The sequence below is a fragment of the Phycodurus eques genome, chromosome 9, assembly GCF_024500275.1.
Source record: "Phycodurus eques isolate BA_2022a chromosome 9, UOR_Pequ_1.1, whole genome shotgun sequence".
NCBI lineage: Eukaryota > Metazoa > Chordata > Actinopteri > Syngnathiformes > Syngnathidae > Phycodurus > Phycodurus eques.
This window is the reverse complement of record NC_084533.1, coordinates 15,925,560-15,943,378: the sequence shown is the minus strand read 5'-3', so window position 1 is coordinate 15,943,378 and position 17,819 is coordinate 15,925,560. Positions and strand designations below refer to the sequence as shown.

Here is a 17,819-nt window from a genome sequence, read left to right as displayed (position 1 = left end):
CTGTCCATTGACTTTCCATTGCATGAAGGTGTTTGGCTCTTTTGTCACATCTAAAAAGTGGTGCAATATACTGACATCAAAAGGCTGAAGAGATACTGTACACTGGTACAGTAAGTGGATGAACGTTATGATCCTGGTTAGGGTTTTGAACAATGCAACAAAATCACTAACTTTTTCTGCCCCCCTTCCCCAAAAATGGTACAATTACGTGACCTTACATCATCCTGCATTCAGCACATTATGATTTGTGTTAATAAGTTAGACTTGTTGTTTATGTTATGTTTTAGTTTATGTTTGTGTTTAGTTTAGGAGTAACTCGTCTGTTAGCAGTAGATGTTTGTGTGTTCCTTTCATTGCCATCTCCTGTTTAGTTCTTGTTTTGAGGACATGCTGTTCATTGCAGAATTTGACAATGTGCAAATTTTTTTATCAGTTCCACCTTGGCTGGGCTCCTTGCTCTACTGAGTGCTACTCAAGTGTAGGTTGCAATCATTTACGAAGGTCGTATACATACAGTTGCTATTGTCTCTTGTGATTGTCTCTGTGTTGTTAGTTTTTGTGTAATTGTGTTGTGGTTAGGGACGTGAGGAGCCAAATGGATAAATGATCATTTCTCATTCAGAATGAGATGACATGGACCTAAGTGTAGCAATACTGTTTAGGTGGAACAAGGAGGAAAGGACGATATATTGTCCCAAAAGCTATCACGATAAAGTTTGTTTTTTTTAATGCCTCTGAAATCATGAAAAATAAGAACCATCCTTATTATTTTTTATTTTATTTTTTACTTTTAAATCAGAATTGATATTATTATTATTGTTGTTGTTATAATTTCCTTTCTTGTTTCTCTATTAAATTGTTTTTCTTTCCTCTGTGATATGGATCTCCCTAGGTATGAAATAAAGAACAAAGAGCTGCAAGACTAGCCTGGTTTACATCGAGCTTTCTATTCCGATAATAATCGGTTTAAAAGCCCAAACCGAATGAAAATGCTCCATATAAACACCTCAATCGGCATATGCAGGCCGAATCCGAATGGAATTTCACTTGGTTTCACAGGGGTGGGATATTTTTTTTTTCCAAACCGATCAGAAGTACATTTTCTCCATGCATGGCGTCATTTGGAATAGAGCGGGGGAAAGCTGTCTGCGCATGCTTCGTCTCGACGTGAATGCGTGGTGACGTCATCGTTTACGCATGGTGTAAATATGACGCCTCCCAACAGAACTCGTATGTGACGGAGATCTTGTTTTTTCTTATGAGTTGTTTTTATCTTGTGTGTGTTTTTTTTTTAAATAAAGCTATAAAAACTACTGTGCTGAATAGACGACTGACCTCCATGTTGATAAATGACGTGACGTTCACGACGACGTGCGCATGTCACACGGCTGTTCCGAGTAGTGCATGTTTGCACCCGATCGGAATAGATCGCCTCACGGTACCAGTAGGCTTTACACGATCACAATTTTTTGGGCCGATCAGCGAGTTAAAAAAAACCCGATAACTGATCACCGATCCAAGTCATTTAAATAGACCAAAGTGTCTATTTAAATGACTTGTTCATTTACTGTATATACTTGTGTACTGTGTACTGAGTATCTTCAAAAGTATTCTCTATTCAGGTCATGTATTCTAATCAGTCAGGTCAAACCAACATTGACAGAAATAATTGGTTCTAACTTCAATCCATCCATTTTGCGTACCACTTCTCCTCACTAGGGTCGCGGGCTGCTGGAGCCTATCCTAGCTATCTTCAGGCGAGAGGCGGGGTACACCCTGAACTGGTCGCCAGCGAATCGCAGGGCACATAGAAACAAACAACCATTTGCACTCACATTCACACCTACGGGCAATTTAGAGTATTCAATCAACCTACCACGCATGTTTTGGGGATGAGGGAGGAAACCGGAGTGCCCGAAGAACACCCACCCAGACATGGGGAGAACATGCAAACTCCACACAGGCGGCGTCGGGATTTGAATCCCAGTCCTCAGACCTGTGAGGCAGATGTGCTAACCAGTTGTACACCATGCCGCAGGGTGCTAACTTACTGTAATTAAATTACTTTAATGTCATTAAATTACTTCACACACACCAAAACTTTAAAGCATGATTCGACAGAACGCCAGCATGTTTAAGTACAACCGTTAGTGCTAGCACTAGCTTGCTAGGCTACAAAACGTTTTGTTGCCTGCTTGCGAGCCGTATCATATTAAAAGTACGTGAACATACCTCAAGCAATCCTTGAATTAAAGTCCACTCCCGAGCACCGGTGACCACCAGCACGTTTTCCCCCATTTTGTTCTTATAATACACACAGTCCATTGTTGTTGTCGTCGCCATGGTAACGAGCATTTGAGTTGACAAGATAAAGCCCAGCGATCGTAAAAGACTGAATGCGGTAGTATCGGTATACAAGATTTTATTGCAGTAGTTTAATTGCCCGTAGGTGTGAATGTGAGTGCGAATGGTTGTTTGTTTGTATGTGTCCTGCGATTGGCTGGCAACCAGTTCATGGTGTACCCCGCCTCCTGCCCGATGATAGCTGGGATAGGCTCCAGCACGCCCGCGACCTTAGTGAGGAGAAGCGGTCCGGAAAATGGGTGGATGGATGGATGGATAGTTTAACATCGTGCAATCGTGAAAGACCAAATGTATCTTGTAGTCTGACGTGTCTGTCCCACACAGCCAACATGTTTTGTTTTTTTAAATAACTTTATTGACGGTCAGTCGCCAAGGCTGAAAATAAACTAGCTTTTGGATTCAAATATACTGTACACGATGGCAATGCGGAGTAAATGTCTTTTGCGGAGCCGATCCATGACGTCATTGATCAGATCGCCGAATTATGACATTAAAGCCGATCAGGATAAAATGCCAATTATCGGCTGATATCGATCAAGCCAATCAGATTGGTGTAAAGTCCAGTTACCAGTTGACGAGAGATCTTCAATGGGAATGATTTCTGGTATAGTTTTGTCTATCATACTCGTCTAATATTCCTCATCTTCCCCTCATGGGGTTTACACATAGTCTTCATCCATCCATCCATTTTCTATACCGCGTATCCTCATATTTATTTTCAGTGTTGACCAGCCCGACTAAATCTCACTATATCACTGTAGTTGTTTGTGGAACAGATTAAGTGAGGCCAGTGGATGATTTGGGTTTTAGCACAAGGTCCAGCCTTCACAGAGCTCATGTGATATAACCGAGTGTGCGCTTGTGTGGGAGGTAACCTGCAAAGTTAACCCACAAATGTAAACAAACTTTGATATGAGGCAGGGGAAGGCGATCTTCATGGGGGTAGAGAATCCGGAGCTGTTTTTTGTTTTGTTTTGTTTTTTGCTGAAAGATCCGCACGCATTAACCAGTGTGAGTGAAGTGTCCGTGGGAGTGAGCGTTCGGTGCATCCAAAAAACCGACAAGTTGGAATTTTGCTTACTCTGTGCGTTGTTGTGGTGCTGCTGACTGACCCAAGTGTCTCTGAGCGTCTGAAATGTCCTCTTTTCACAATCAAGTGTCAGACCTCTTTCTGCTATTTTAGGAGGGAGTTTGTCCTTGAGAACCTCCACTTGAAAGCTGAAGGTTTTGTCATCTTTGTGCTTGATGTAGATGTGGCAGTTCTGTGGGTTGAGGTCAAGAAACCAAAATTTCCATCGAGGAAACCATAGTGAAATTTTTTTTATACACTAGCTATGTAATGAAATGCTTCAAATCTTCTGATTTGTGCACATTTAAAAGCATTTAATGAATTGTCCATCAGAAAACATGAATTAACGCAAGTGTCTTAGTAATATTTAAAAATGTTCATATTCTCATCAAGTGTAGAAAGAAGTGAGCCACTATATACTAAAACATTCAAAACAATAAATTATTTGCATAATGGTTGACTCTGACGAGGGCGGCAGTGTAATTCTCTTGATAATGTATTAGAAGTGAGCGATGTCTACTAAATCTGTACTGTATATAGTACAGATTTGTATATATACTGTAAGATGTACTACCGTTCCAAATAATATTTTCTGGACAGATTTCTCAATCTTATATGTTGAGTCTGTCCTTAAATAATGTGTCCTATAAAATGATTCTTTTCGGCAGTCTCCCAATCCACTGCACTTCATTTAAGATGATGTTTGTTTTAAGTTTGTTATGGATTACACATCAGTGTCAAATATATGTCTGACAAAAAATATATATACCATCAAACTATACGACAATTTCACATGGCAGCCAATTTTACATTTATCTCAGGGGTTTATTCGTCCATTTACCTGACATTGATAGATACAAGAAAAATCTAAAGAAAACCGTTTGTGCTTCAGCTCATGAATAGATAGCTAGATAGATAGATAGATAGATAGATCATTTTACCTTAATGAAAGTCTACCACATTCTACAGACTGCAAGCATTCTGTCAATGGTACACATGTGACTTTCGTTGGATGGCAGGACATTTGCAAGCAAAATAAGCACCAGATTGAATCGTCCACATGGGCTCAGTGAGGGATCTTTTCCCCCGCTGAGCTCTGCAGTTGTAACCTCGTTGGATCAGAGTTACGCAACAGGCTTGTGATTTGACGTATGCTGCCCGACCTCAGGATAAACATCAGCCTCATGTACTGCATGTTAGATGCTGCCGGGACAGCCAGACGCGAGCTCCTGTTGAGTAAAACCACTACTGAAACAACTGCGAGCATACAGTGGTTATTTTTGAATAGCTGTAGGATGTGTGTTCTCATTGCAAAAGTGTAATTGTCTCATGCATTGTTCTCTGATGGGCGATGCGGATGGGCTTGTGTGTGCGTGCATGTGTTTAAGCTCCAACTCGGCTCTGAGACAACTACATGTACACTCACGAGGAGCACAGCTGATGACACCCAATCAGAGTAATAAAAAGAGGCAAAAGGTGGAGTGGAGCAAAAAGGATTGTGGGAAAATAAACCAAAGTGAGCATGTAGCATTTAAAATGTCAAGACATAAAGTGAAAGTCTTTACACATTCATCTCAGGCAGTGATTTTTTTTTCTTTCTCTTTTCAGAGCACCTTTCCTCCCCTGTGAGCCGTGTAACCAATGGCAGCCTCGGTCCAGACGCTTCCTCGACCTAGTAAAAACTTCCAAAGCCCGTTCCCAGCGCCGTCCTTTTCACCCCGCTACAACATGGGAAGTGTCGGCAGTCTGGTGGAGAGGCCCGACGTGTCTCCTACGAAAGTGAACCAGGCCGTTCCCCAGGTGAGGCCCAAACCGTCCAACGGGCTCCTAAAAAAAGGTTTCACCCAGAGAGAGCTTCTCAACTACCTCAACATCCCCAGGTGGGTGACGCCAATCGGAGGAAGATGGCGTCATGGTACATTCCCAGGCTGTTATCACATTACATGGACTATGTATCGTGTTCCCCAACAGAAAAGAGCCTAAAGCCAACCAGAGGAGTGGCTCCAACAAGGACATCATCGCCTCTGTCGGCGCGCATAAGGAAGAAAACCTGTATGCTAAGGTCTTCCACAAAGATGGCACAGAAATTGATTTGACAAAGAACTCACTGCCAAGTGGGGGCAAGTATGAAAAGGTCAATGTTTATTCAAGTGCACTATTGAGTACCATCCTTAACTATCATACAAGAGTAAAAAAAATTAACTGCTGTATGATTAAAAAAAAAAAAAAAAGACAACTCACCCTTTAATGCTCCTGTTGCGCTCGGGGTGGGCAAAGTGTGGCCCATGTGCCACCTATGGCCCGCTTTGATCTTCAGTCCGGCCCACCAAGCACTTACATGATCAAGAGTCTTGTAATGTTTGATGTGTTAACTTAGCATTTCTTTCCTAAAATCGGTTAATTGAAATGTATTTATTAAATTATTTCAGTATAAAATGGGTTAAATGATTTATTGTAAATGGTAAACAAAAAAAAGTAAAATACAAATTTTTACATGTGCTGTACACATTTTTATATAAATTGTAAATTCAATACAATTTAAATATTTTATAAATCAAGCAATCAAAACATGAGAACTTCATGTGTTATTTTATGATTACATACTTATCTACAAATGGCCTGGCCCATGTGTCCATTTTATGAATCAAATGTGACCATTGCCCACCAATATGTTACACCGTAGCTCAAAATGAGCAATTTTAAAGTTCAAATGATATGATAAAGACAATTTCTTGTATGAAACTTGTTCTGCTTTGCGATTGATTAAAAATAGTTTCTCAAGACTTATGTCCATATAATAGCAGATAAATTATTGAAGCACCATGTAGAGGGTGATTTGGGAACGCATTCATGACTTCCAAGCAGTGAATGTGGGTGTTTTATATTGACAAACAGCCAGTGGCTAACTGCCAAGATTGTGCTAAATGGATCAGTATCATATTTTTACCAGTCAAGATACATCCTTCGACACCCCGCAACCTGTCGGACGGCATCTGACACTCATTGAGCTTGGATTCGTTACTTGCAATAAAATCTAGCAAAATGGCGTTCAGTCAATCTATGCTGAGGATCTTCCGCCTCTGTTTCTTAATGTGATTTTGCGTTTTATAATCCAGCAATGGCCAACGTGATTTACATAAGTGTCTTGACTTTTTTTCCCCCCCAGGCTCACTTTAGGTCATCTGCCTTCATACCTGTCACTCCCAAAAACTTCAGTTCCATGCAGAACCTGTGTCCATCTTCCAAATCAGAGAACCAGGTGGACCACGGGCTATCTAATGGGCTGCACAAAGCCTACGCCCATGTCTCTAAAACTATGTCCAGTTTCTCTTCCTCATCGTCGCCCTCTCGTCATGGAGGGTCAATCACTGGTAACAAGGTATGCTGTGTGTTCCATTATCATTCACCAAACTTTTGCCTCGTCCCAGTTTAGCGCCAGAAAGTGTGTTCATTTCACAAAATCTCTTTAAAAGTCAGGAAACCAAATTAGAGCTAGAACGGCTCTCAGTTGGAAAGCAAAATTACTCCAAGGTTGAACTATACAACAATGTGTGGAAGTTTGTTTATTCATGTGATAGCAGCAGGTGACTTCCTAGTTCACAGAGGCTGATGGTAGATGACAGGACCATACCAGGGGAAAAAAAACTTCAATTGAGACTAAAATAGCAGGAAGAAAAAAAGAAAATTGGTGAAACAATAGTTTCCATTACAAACACTGTATTTGTTTTGGTTCATCCATTTCTTAGCTTGCAGGTGACTTCCTGGTTCATGGAAGATGGTGTTGGATGACTGAATATTACAAATCATGTCACTTCAGTCTGTGGCAGGCCGTGCATTTGGTACCTGGGCCTTCTGTGGGGTCTTACTCCACCTCTTCATACCACCACTCTCACGTCACAATTATGGAAACCATCAAAACTATACAAAAACGCAATATCACAGCACGTAACTGTGCCACATACATAATATGGAGCAGTTCTCAATCATTCATTCATCTTTCGTTCCGCTTATCCTCACTAGGGTCGCGGGCGTGCTGAAGCCTAACCCAGCAATCTTCGGGCGAGAGGCGGGGTACACCCTGAACTGGTCGCCAGCCAATCGTAGAGCACATATAAACAAACAACCATTTGCGCACACATTCACACCTATGGGCAATTTAGAGTCCTCAATCAACCTACCATGCATGATTTTGAGATGTGGGAGGAAACCGGAGTGCCCAGAGAAAACCCATGCAGGCACTGGGAGAACAAGCAAACTCCACACAGGCGGGGCCGGGATTTTAACCCCGGTCCTCAGAACTGTGACGCAGATGTGCTAACCAGTCGTTCACCATGCCCCCAGTTCTCAATCAATATTTATCTAATTACAAAAACGTAAAACATTAAATAAACCGTACTGATCAGATGTTGATTATTAAATGTATTAATGTGTGTCGATTGCTGCAAACATGTTTTTCTTGTCGAACTTGGATGTGACAAGTTTTGCTCTGATCAACCACGCAGAAGATGGGAAAAAGCTGGTTGGTTAAAGAAACTGTCTGATTGCTACTATACAGTAAGTTACATTGGCCAGTACTACTGATGAGATTGACCTGGCAGCATATCGAGGCTGAAATCTGATTGGTCAATAAAATCTTAGCACCCACATATTGTACAAGTAGCAATTCACCATCAGCTGCACTAAACACTATGAAAGAGAGAAAACAGATTTTTGAGAATAAATTACCGGTAATACAATTTCATGGAACAAATATTCGAATTTAGGTAGGAAATGTAGGTCATTGCTTCTGTATTTAGGCCAGTAGAGAAGGCCTCGCTGGCCCAGATGGCCCCTTTCCTGACTTGTTATGCTATGTTAAAAAATGGATTGCGTTTTAGTTTCATGAGAGAAGAGGCAGAGTTAGGAGGTGTAAAGAAATTGGAGAAGCTTTGACCATGATTATGACTGAATTGATTGGTATGAAGCTGTAAATCTGTAAGGAGTTGCAGAAAAAACAGTAAAAATCTGAAATCCGCTTCGACGTCAACTTGACGATTAACTAGATCCTCGCTTGCTTTTAATGGGTTCGGCCTTTGGCAAATGCATCACCCATCTATAAAGATTGTGAGTAATCCTGCTACTTTGGGGGAGAGGCCCTTGGCGGAGGTAATAATAAACTTTGTCGGTGTTTAGCATGGCATTTACACAAAATTTTTATTGCTGTGTAGGCACCTTCTTCCATGCGCAAGACGAGCCAGGAGGATGACAACCTGTCGGACTCAGGCCATAACTCCATGAGCAGTCTGCCGCCGTATCGCCCCTCCTTTCGCCCAAACCTGGCTCACATCAGGTCTGTGTTACTGCCTAGCCTTCAATAAAATCTGTTATCTTAATCACTGCTTGAAAAATACTTTTCGATGGCCTCTCCAGTGCATCTATGGGCCACATCAATACTATCGGCTCCCTGGACCGCACCTCTATTAGCGCCAAAGCAGTTGGGTCAGGAGGCGGAGCCTTAGGGGAAACGCCATGTCGGAGCATGGCAACCCTCAGCCGCCTGGTGCCATATGGAGGGGAGGCTCCACCTCCTTATGACTGGACCCTCTCCGTGTCTGTAGAGGAAGTGGTTAGTACAATAGCAAAAATAGAATGGCATTGAAAAATGAGAAAAAATATGCTTTTACAGCAGCATACAATAACAATATCAAAGAATCAAAAGGTTAAAAAATATACCCATATATCTACGCGTAGGAAACTTCAATCAATGACACTAACCAGAATGAGTCCCTGAATAATAAATATTAAGATAATTGGGATGGAAATATGAATAGATAGGAATAGAATGATGAACATGAATAGAATGATACTATGTGAATGTGAATATACCAGCAAGAATAGTCAGCAGCATTGTCTGGAGGATAAAATATACGTGTCAATAAATATCCATCCATCTATCCCAGCAATCTTTGGGCGAGAGGCGGGGTACACCCTGAACGGGTCGCCAGCCAAACGCAGGGCACATACAAACAAACGACCATTTGCACTCACATTCACACCTACGGGGAATGTAGAGTCTTCAATTAACCTACCATGCATGTTTTTGGGATGTGGGAGGAAACCGGAGTACCTGGAGAAAACCGACACAGGCACGCGGAGAACATGTAAACTCCACACAGGTGGGACTTGAACCCTGGTCCTCAGAACTGTGAGGCAGACGCTCTAACCAGTCGTCGACCGTGTCGCCTGTCAATAAAGTCTTCTGTAAATGCAAGCAGTTCAGCTTCAAATAAAATGAACTGAACAAATAACGTACAGACAGAATATATAACAAAAACAAAAACCAGCAAGAACAGGCAGCCGCACTTAACGAGCTTTCGCTCTGTTCATTTTATTTCCTGTTTGAAAGTGAGCTTCAGATATGCTGCTCTAGTGTAGTGGGAAAGAAATGGAGCAACAAAAGTCATGTAATGCCCTCGCATGTAGGTAAGGAGAGCCTTAGTCCAGTTTATCAAATGTGACAGTCAAAACACACAAATCAAACTGAGAACACAAACTGAGAACCAGCGAAACCTGAATCCAGCTCCTGAAGGCCATGCCCTTTAAAGGCACACATCAGGCACATGCACACATAACCACTAAGGGGTGCTCAAGCACCTGCCCTTTTGCACTAACCAAAAAAGTGCCCTTTTTGCTGCAGGCCATTGTTTTCTTCATTTGTCAATATTAAAAAAAAATAAAAATACTATAATAAAAATAACCCTCTCTGTCATCAGTTTTACCAAAAGTGTTTTGAAATCTGACAGGCATTTATTTGAGTCCTTGACATAATTGTACATATGCTCCCGCCTTGCCCCCAACCCCTCCTTCTCCTTCCAAAAACCTGTCATTTGAACAGGAGTGTGTTAACACACAAATACAACAGCGTGTGTGCCTGTGTGAGTGTGTGTGTGTGTGTGTCTGGGTGTGCATACGTGCGTGTGTGAGACATTTGTCTTAATTATGCTCTCCGCCAGTTTATTCCATTACATTCTCTTGTATTACGTTTTATTTTCCTTATTAAAAACATGTAACAAAAATGGTGTGGTTTTTGGCTTTTCAGTACATTTCAATTCAATACTATATGAGTAAATTGATTGAATTTAATTTAATTCACCTCGTAAGTCAAGGTACCACTGTACTACATATTGTAAGCAGATGTGAATTAAAAGCAGTAAGAATAGGCAACGTCGTATGTTTCAACTACAGTATACATGCATCGACAATACTGAATAGATGTAGTTGGGAAAGAAACAAGCAATATTTACAGTGGTGGGAATGAAATGTATACATTAATAAATAATATAATCGTTGGTTTATCATAGGTGGTGTAGTAGTTAGCACGTCTGCCTTACAAATCTCGGTTCAGGCCCTCCTGTGTGGAGTGTTGCACATTCTTCCTAAAACATACTTCTTTGGTTGCCTGAATTATATTGCCCATAGATATGAGTGTGAATGGTTGTTTGTCTATATGTGCCCTACATTTGGCTGGCAATCCGTCACAGGTGTACCCTGCCGTTAACCCCATGAGGACAAGCCATATAGCAAATGGATAGATGGATGGAGGGATGATATATAGAATTCAACATATGTTTATGCCAAGTAGATCCATGTCCAAGCTCATAACATGACCTCCTCCAAGGTGCGGGATCTGGAGGAGCGGCTGGTGGAGAAAGAACACGAGCTGAAGCAGATGAGAAGAAACCTGGATGAGAGCGAGGGCGCCATCGCTCAGGTGAGTACTCTCGTCTGGCTCATCAACGGATGTCGTGCGTCATGTTTGATGCCTTACCTCATGTGCTTGCTCTGTGTAGGTGTTTGAAGGCAAACAGCGTCTGTGGGAAAACGAGGTGGAGGAGCTGAAGCGCCTCTACGCTGCCAAGCTCCGGCAGGTTTCCCAGCATGCCCAGCGATCCCAGCGTGGTTTCCAGGTCCAGCTCTACAAGGTCCAGCAGGAGAAGAGCCGACTCCAAGAAGAGCTTGAGGGGCTTAAAAGAATCCAGGAGGGCGAAATCAAGGAGAAGCCAACTAGTCCGACCCTAGAGGAGACACAATGGGAGGTGGGTTACCCACTCACTTTGATGTAATTACAGAGGAGTTTTGTGAATTCCAGTATTGTTAGTCCTCATTTATATCTTGAAGGTTTGCCAGAAGTCTGGAGAGATCTCCTTGCTCAAGCAGCAGTTTCGAGACTCTCAGGCTGAGGTGACCCACAAGCTGAGCGAGATCTTCCAGCTCAAGACGCAGCTCCGGGAGACACGCCTGGAGCTGCGCAACAGGGACAGCCAGGTAGATGCGCTGAAGCTCATCTTGCATGGTTCCCAGCGTCACAGAAGACCCTCTCAGAGCACCAGCGACCACGGGAAAGGAGATGAGAGCGTTTCGACTGGGACAACAGGTAGCGTTTTCGGATAAAATATAGACACATTGAATAATCTTTCAAAATTCTGTATGGGAATTGACGTGAATAGATGGGATTTTAAAGGAATCAACTGGTAATTTGCTCAAGAAAATATGGAGTTGGTCTCCCCGCCCTTTGATTTTGCAGTGTCTGTGGGAATTTCTAACATCTCTGTTCTAGTTGATGGCAAATGTGGTTGATGGGTTAAATCAGGGTTCTCTGCAAGTTCTTGCACACCAAACCCATCTAATCATGCCTGCATGGACGTTGTTTTGTACAGAAGAACAGGAAAAAGTCCTTCTCCAAACTGTTCCCACGGTTGTCAAATACTTAATGAGTAGGGGCCACTGAGAGTTCTCGTCCAACCCTCAATTGATGGAGAAGTGTGTCTCAATACCATCCATCCATCCATTTTCTACTGCTTATCCGAGGTCGGGTCGCGGGGGCAGTAGCTTTAGCAGGGATGCCCAGACTTCCCTCTCCCCAGCCACTTCATCCTTGACCTTGCCACGAGGAACTTTTTAACCACCTCAGTGACCTCAACCCCAGAGATAGGAGAGCCCGCCTCAGAGAACCCAGACTCTGCTTCCTCATGGGAAGGTGTGTCTGTGGAATTGAGGAGGTCTTCGAAGTATTCTCCCCACCGACTCACAACCTCCCGAGTCGAGGTCAGCAGCGCCCTATCCCCACTATACACAGTGTTGGTGATGCACTGCTTCCCCCTCCTGAGAAGCCGGATGGTGGACCAGAATTTCCTTGAAGCCGTCCGGAAGTCTTTCTCCATGGCCTCACCGACTCCTCCCATACCCGAGTTTTTGTTTCAGCGACCACCAAAGCTGCATTCCGCTTGGCCAGCCGGTACCCATCGACTACCTCAGGAGTCCCACAGGCCAAAAAGGCCCGATAGGACTCCTTGACGGCTTGACGGCATCCCTCACCGTTGGTGTCCACCAACGGGTTCGGGGATTGCTGCCAGGACAGACACCGACCACCTTACGGCCACAGCTCTGGTCGGCCGTCTCAGCAATGGAGGCGCGGAACATGGTCCACTCGGACTCGATGTCCCCCGCCTCCCCCGGAACGTGAGCAAGGTTCTGTTGGAGGTGGGAGTTGAAACTCCTTCTGACAGGGGATTCTGCCAGACATTCCCAGCAGACCCTCACAATACGTTTGGGCCTGCCATGTCAGACCGGCATCTTCCCCCATCATCGGAGCCAACTCACCACCAGGTGGTTATCAGTTGACAGCTCCGCCCCTCTCTTCACCCGAGTGTCCAAGACATCCGGCCGCAAGTCCGATGACACGACCACAAAGTCAATCATCGAACTGCGACCTAGGGTGTCCTGGTGCCAAGTGCACGTGTGGACACCCTTACGCTTGAACTTGGTGTTCGTTATGGACAATCCGTGATGAGCACAGAAGTCCAATAACAGAACGGGTTCTGATCGGGGGGGCCGTTCTTCCCAATCACGCCCTTGGTGCGTAGGCACAAACAACAGTCAGGACCCGAAGGCGGAGGGAGGCTACCCTCTCGTCCACCGGGGTGAACCCCAACGTACAGGCGCCGAGCCGGGGGGCAATAGGTATACCCACACCTGCTCGGCGCCTCTCACTGTGGGCAACCCCAGAGTTGAAGAGAGTCCAAACCCTCTAGAGAGGACTGGTACCAGAGCCCAAGCTATGTGTGGAGGCGAGTCCGACTATATCTAGTCGGAACTTCTTGACCTCACACACCAGGTCGGGCTCCTTTCCTGCCAGAGCGGTGACATTCCACGTCCCTATAGCCAGCTTCTGTAGCCGGGGATTGGATCGCCAAAGTCCCTCCCTTCGGCCACCGTCCAGCTCACACTGCACCTGACCCCTATGGCCCCTCCCGCAGGTGGTGAGCCCATGGGAAGGGGGACCCACGTAACCCTTTCGGGGCGGGCCCGGCCCCATGTGTACAGGCCTGGCCACCAGGTGCTCGCCTTCGAGCCCCACCTCCAGGCCTGGCTCCAAGAGGGGGGCCCCGGTGACCCGCGTCCGGGCAAGGGAAACCTGCGTCCATTGTTTGTCGTCATCATAAGGGGTCTTGTGTTTGGTCCCTCACCTCGGACCTGTTTGCCATGGGTGACCCTGCCAGTGTCTCAATACTTTTTTCCATATAGTGTCTTTGAGGCAGAATGATGATCATAGACCACTTGGTTATTTTGAGACAAAAAATTAGGTTATTACCTTATTACTGTAAGCAGGTCAGAAGCAGACAGCTCCACTGGATCGAAGATGAAGCATGTGACCATCTTTTGCATTTAGGAGGGTCTGTAGGCCCGACAGAAGAGCGTCTGCGCGCCGAGCTACTACTGGAGCGGCGCCAGAGTGAGGCTCAGGCCGCAGCTTTCGAGGAGGAGAGGCAGACATGGCAGACAGAGAAGGACAAGGTCATCCGCTACCAGAAGGAGCTGCAGGCCAGCTATTTAGAGATGTGCCACCGCAACGCAGAGCTGGAGAGGGAGGTGCAGCAGTTGAAAGCCGGCCAAGAGAAAGGAGAAGGAGGAGGAGGGGGGAGCAGAGACGGGACTTTGGAAAGAGAAGAGCAAGAGCTGAGGAGCAAAACGGTAAAACAAGAGGACAGTCCACCCTGTGGTTTGCCATGGATTGACAGAATGGAATCCTCTGAAATTTGAACATGACGACGATGAGGCAGGCTGCGAGCAAAAGTTAGAATAGGAAAACTTTTAGATTCAAGTTATATTACGTGGCAACCATGATTGTACAATTCCAATGAAGTGGGGACGTTGTGTAAAGTGTAAATAAAAACAGAATACAATCATTTGCAAATCCTTTTCAAAATACTGTATATTCAATTGAAAACACAACAAAGACAAGATCCATCCATCCATCCATTTTCAACACCGCTTATCCTGGTTAGGGTCGTGGGACACTGGAGCCTATCCCAGCTGACTCCGGGCAAAAGGCGGACTACACCCTGAAGTGGTCGCCAGTCAGTCGCAGGGCACATATAGACAAGGACAACCATTCACACTCACATTCACACCGTCACTGAGTGGGAACTGAACCCACGCACCAAATTAAGGCGAGGGTACCACGACACCATCAGTGACTTACAGACAAGCTCAAACTGATATCTTTTTTTTTCTTTTTTTGCAATTATCTCATTTAGGTGGCACGGGGGACGACTGGTTAGAGCGTCTGCCTCACAGTTCTGAGGACCGGGGTTCAATCCCCGGCCCTGCCTGTGTGGAGTTTGCATGTTCTCTCCGTGCCAGCGAGGTGTTTTCTCCGGGCACTCTGGTTTCCTCCCACATCCCAAATGCATGGTAGGTTAATTGACGACTCTAAATTGCCCGTAGGTGAGAATGTGAGTGCGAATGGTTGTTTGTTTGTATGTGCCCTGCGATTGGCTGGCAACCAGTTCAAGTGTACCCCGCCTCCTGCCCGATGATAGCTGGGATAGGCTCCAGCATGCCCGCGACCCTTGTGTGGAGAAGCGGCTCAGAAAATGGATGGATGGATGGATACTACCTCATTTTGAATTTGATGCCTGCAACACATTAAAAAAAGGCTGGGAAAGGGGCATGTTTACCACTGTCTTACATCAGCTTTCTTTTTAACAACACCCAATAAGCATTGGGGAACTGAAGACACTAACTGTTGAAGCTTTGTAGGTATAATTCTTTCCCATTCTTGCTTGATGTACAACTTTAGTTGCTCAGCAGTCCAGGGTCTCGGTTGTCGTATTTTGCACTTCATGATGTGCCCTTCATTTTCAATGGGAGACAGGTCTGGACTGCTGGCAAGCCAGTCTAGTACTCACTCTCTTTTACTAAGAAGCCATGCTGTTGTAACATGTGGGTTGGCATTGTCTGATTGAAATAAGCAGGAACGTCCCTCAAAAAGACGTTTCTTGGATGGCAGCATATGTTATGTGTTTTTTGAGAATTCCTCAACTTTCCCAGTCTTTTGTAGCCCCTATCTGAGCTTTTTGGGAATGTGGTGCAAACATCAAATTAAAAATAAAAGAATATTTGCAACAACAACAACAAAAATAATAATAATAATCCATCCATCCATTTTCTGAACCGCTTATCCTGAAGCGGGTCGCAGGAGTGCTGGAGCCTATCCCAGGTAACTTTGATAATGATTATTTGTTTGAACATTATATATCTTGTCTTTGTAGTGTATTAAATTTAATATAGGTTGAAAATAATTTGCAAATAATTGTATTCTGTTTTTATTTATTTTGTACACAGTGTCCCAACTTGATTAGAATTGGGGTTTCTTCTCACCAATCTAAGATCTTCTTCCATGAGGTGCTAACCTCCGTCAATGCTCAACAATCCACATTGAATCAGCAACACACTGCACACCACCTTTTAGATACCTGTGCACCTCCTTCATATGTTCTGGGATTTTGTCATTACGATTCATGCATTATCTACTATAAATATAAGGAAATTGTGGATATGAGTACTATACTTCTGGCATAATATTGCTCCATATACTCTTTGGGGGAGGTAAAACTTTGACATTAAAAAAAGAAAAAATACTGAATATTTCTACTTTTAAATCACAGCCTTTCTATTTTGTTGATTGGAACGAAACAGTCTGAAACAACAGAAGACACAATTATAATCCTGCATTATACAGTAAGTCTTCCTAAATGTGAATCTGTACATAAACAAATGATTGTTGTGAGAAATGTTGTTGTTATTCTACCTTTGTTGTACAGTTTTGACAATAACCAAAGGATTCTCAAGGGATTTAGTTAGGGCCTGAAAAGCTTTTCCGGATTCAGGGAGAGAAGCTGCATGCTGAGGTTCGGTATCAACAAGGACTGATGTTTGGTGCCAAGATTTAATACTTTTTTTTGTGAAAACAGCCACTACTTATTAAACAGATTATGTTGAAAGTGTATTTTATTTCTCAGTTTCATATATTTTGTAAATAACTGGATTGTCTTTCACATCACTGTACTCCAAGCACACCATTGATATTTCTTTCTATTTATGACACTGCCCTGCTTAATGATATGATTTATTGTAGTCTTCTGAACAAAAATCCAGTGCATGATGAACTATATTTTTTACACATAAAAGCATTCAAAAGCCAGTTGTTATTTGAACCTTCCACAGCCTGTGACTCTTATCTGCTTACTGGAGTTTAAGCCGCACATCTTGGTCTGAATAAAACTGAATTTTGGTGTAAAATAAAAAAAAATACAAAAAGTTAAGAGGCTTTTCTGATTAGTGTGGTCTGGACTGGAGTGAGCAGAAATCAAAACGCTTGGACTGCACCCGAGGATCCAGACGTCTGCCACTCCTTCGGAGGGCTTAAAAACCAGCACAAAGCGTGCCAATAAAAGGTGAGGAAAAGCATTTTATTGCAGAATGAACAAAAGCGCAGCAGAGGCTTTTGGAACTAATGTGGCTTTTAGAGGTTTAGCCTTGGACCCTTATCTCGGCCTCTCCCGCCTTCACAGTGAGTCTCCTGCAAGGGGAGGGGGGCGGGGGTGGCTTGACTGAGATAGATCCCTGTTAAAAAAACAAAGAATCTATGATATAGTAAGAATTGTTTCACAGACTGAAAATGGCATTATGTGGAAGGATGCAGGATGTAATGTGAATAGCAGAAACTGACTCACCAGGTCCCTCCCTCGACATTTAAAAAATATTATATAAACTGTGCTTAATATAACTGCAGAGCTCAGGAGATGTGGAGTGATTTGCTGAAGTGGGATGAGAGGAGAGGACATTCTTCACTCTGTAGGAGGCAAGCGCCACTAAGTGCTACTCATCAGATGTACTGCAATGATTTCAAAGCTTGAATATTTAATGTCGAAAATGTTCAAGTCATTTTAATTGAATCACGTAACTTGAGGGACAATGTTTAAGACTGCACGGGGTCTTCAGTTTATAAAGGTCCATACGACATCACATTTCAAAGTAACGCAGTGCTCTCTTTTATGCGGGG

At 43.8% G+C, this 17,819-nt stretch overlaps 1 protein-coding gene across 6 annotated transcripts in view; it reads left to right on the top strand.

Moving 5' to 3' along the window:
* Nucleotides 1-17,044, top strand: part of n4bp3 (NEDD4 binding protein 3) — a 29,898-nt gene extending 12,854 nt beyond the window's left edge. For 3 of the 6 annotated variants that reach the window (XM_061686281.1, XM_061686284.1, XM_061686285.1), the window contains exons 2-11: nt 4,822-4,949; nt 5,042-5,313; nt 5,405-5,567; nt 6,600-6,812; nt 8,641-8,762; nt 8,843-9,038; nt 11,091-11,183; nt 11,263-11,508; nt 11,591-11,846; nt 14,142-17,044. In XM_061686281.1, the coding sequence (XP_061542265.1) occupies nt 5,075-5,313; nt 5,405-5,567; nt 6,600-6,812; nt 8,641-8,762; nt 8,843-9,038; nt 11,091-11,183; nt 11,263-11,508; nt 11,591-11,846; nt 14,142-14,512 (1,899 nt within the window). In that variant the 5' untranslated portion in view covers nt 4,822-4,949; nt 5,042-5,074 and the 3' untranslated portion in view covers nt 14,513-17,044. Of the gene's footprint in view, nt 1-2,559; nt 3,376-4,821; nt 4,950-5,041; nt 5,314-5,404; nt 5,568-6,599; nt 6,813-8,640; nt 8,763-8,842; nt 9,039-11,090; nt 11,184-11,262; nt 11,509-11,590; nt 11,847-14,141 lie in introns of those variants that run through there. The other 3 variants (XM_061686280.1, XM_061686286.1, XM_061686282.1) reach the window with 2 other exon arrangements.
* Nucleotides 17,045-17,819: the final 775 nt, after the last annotated feature.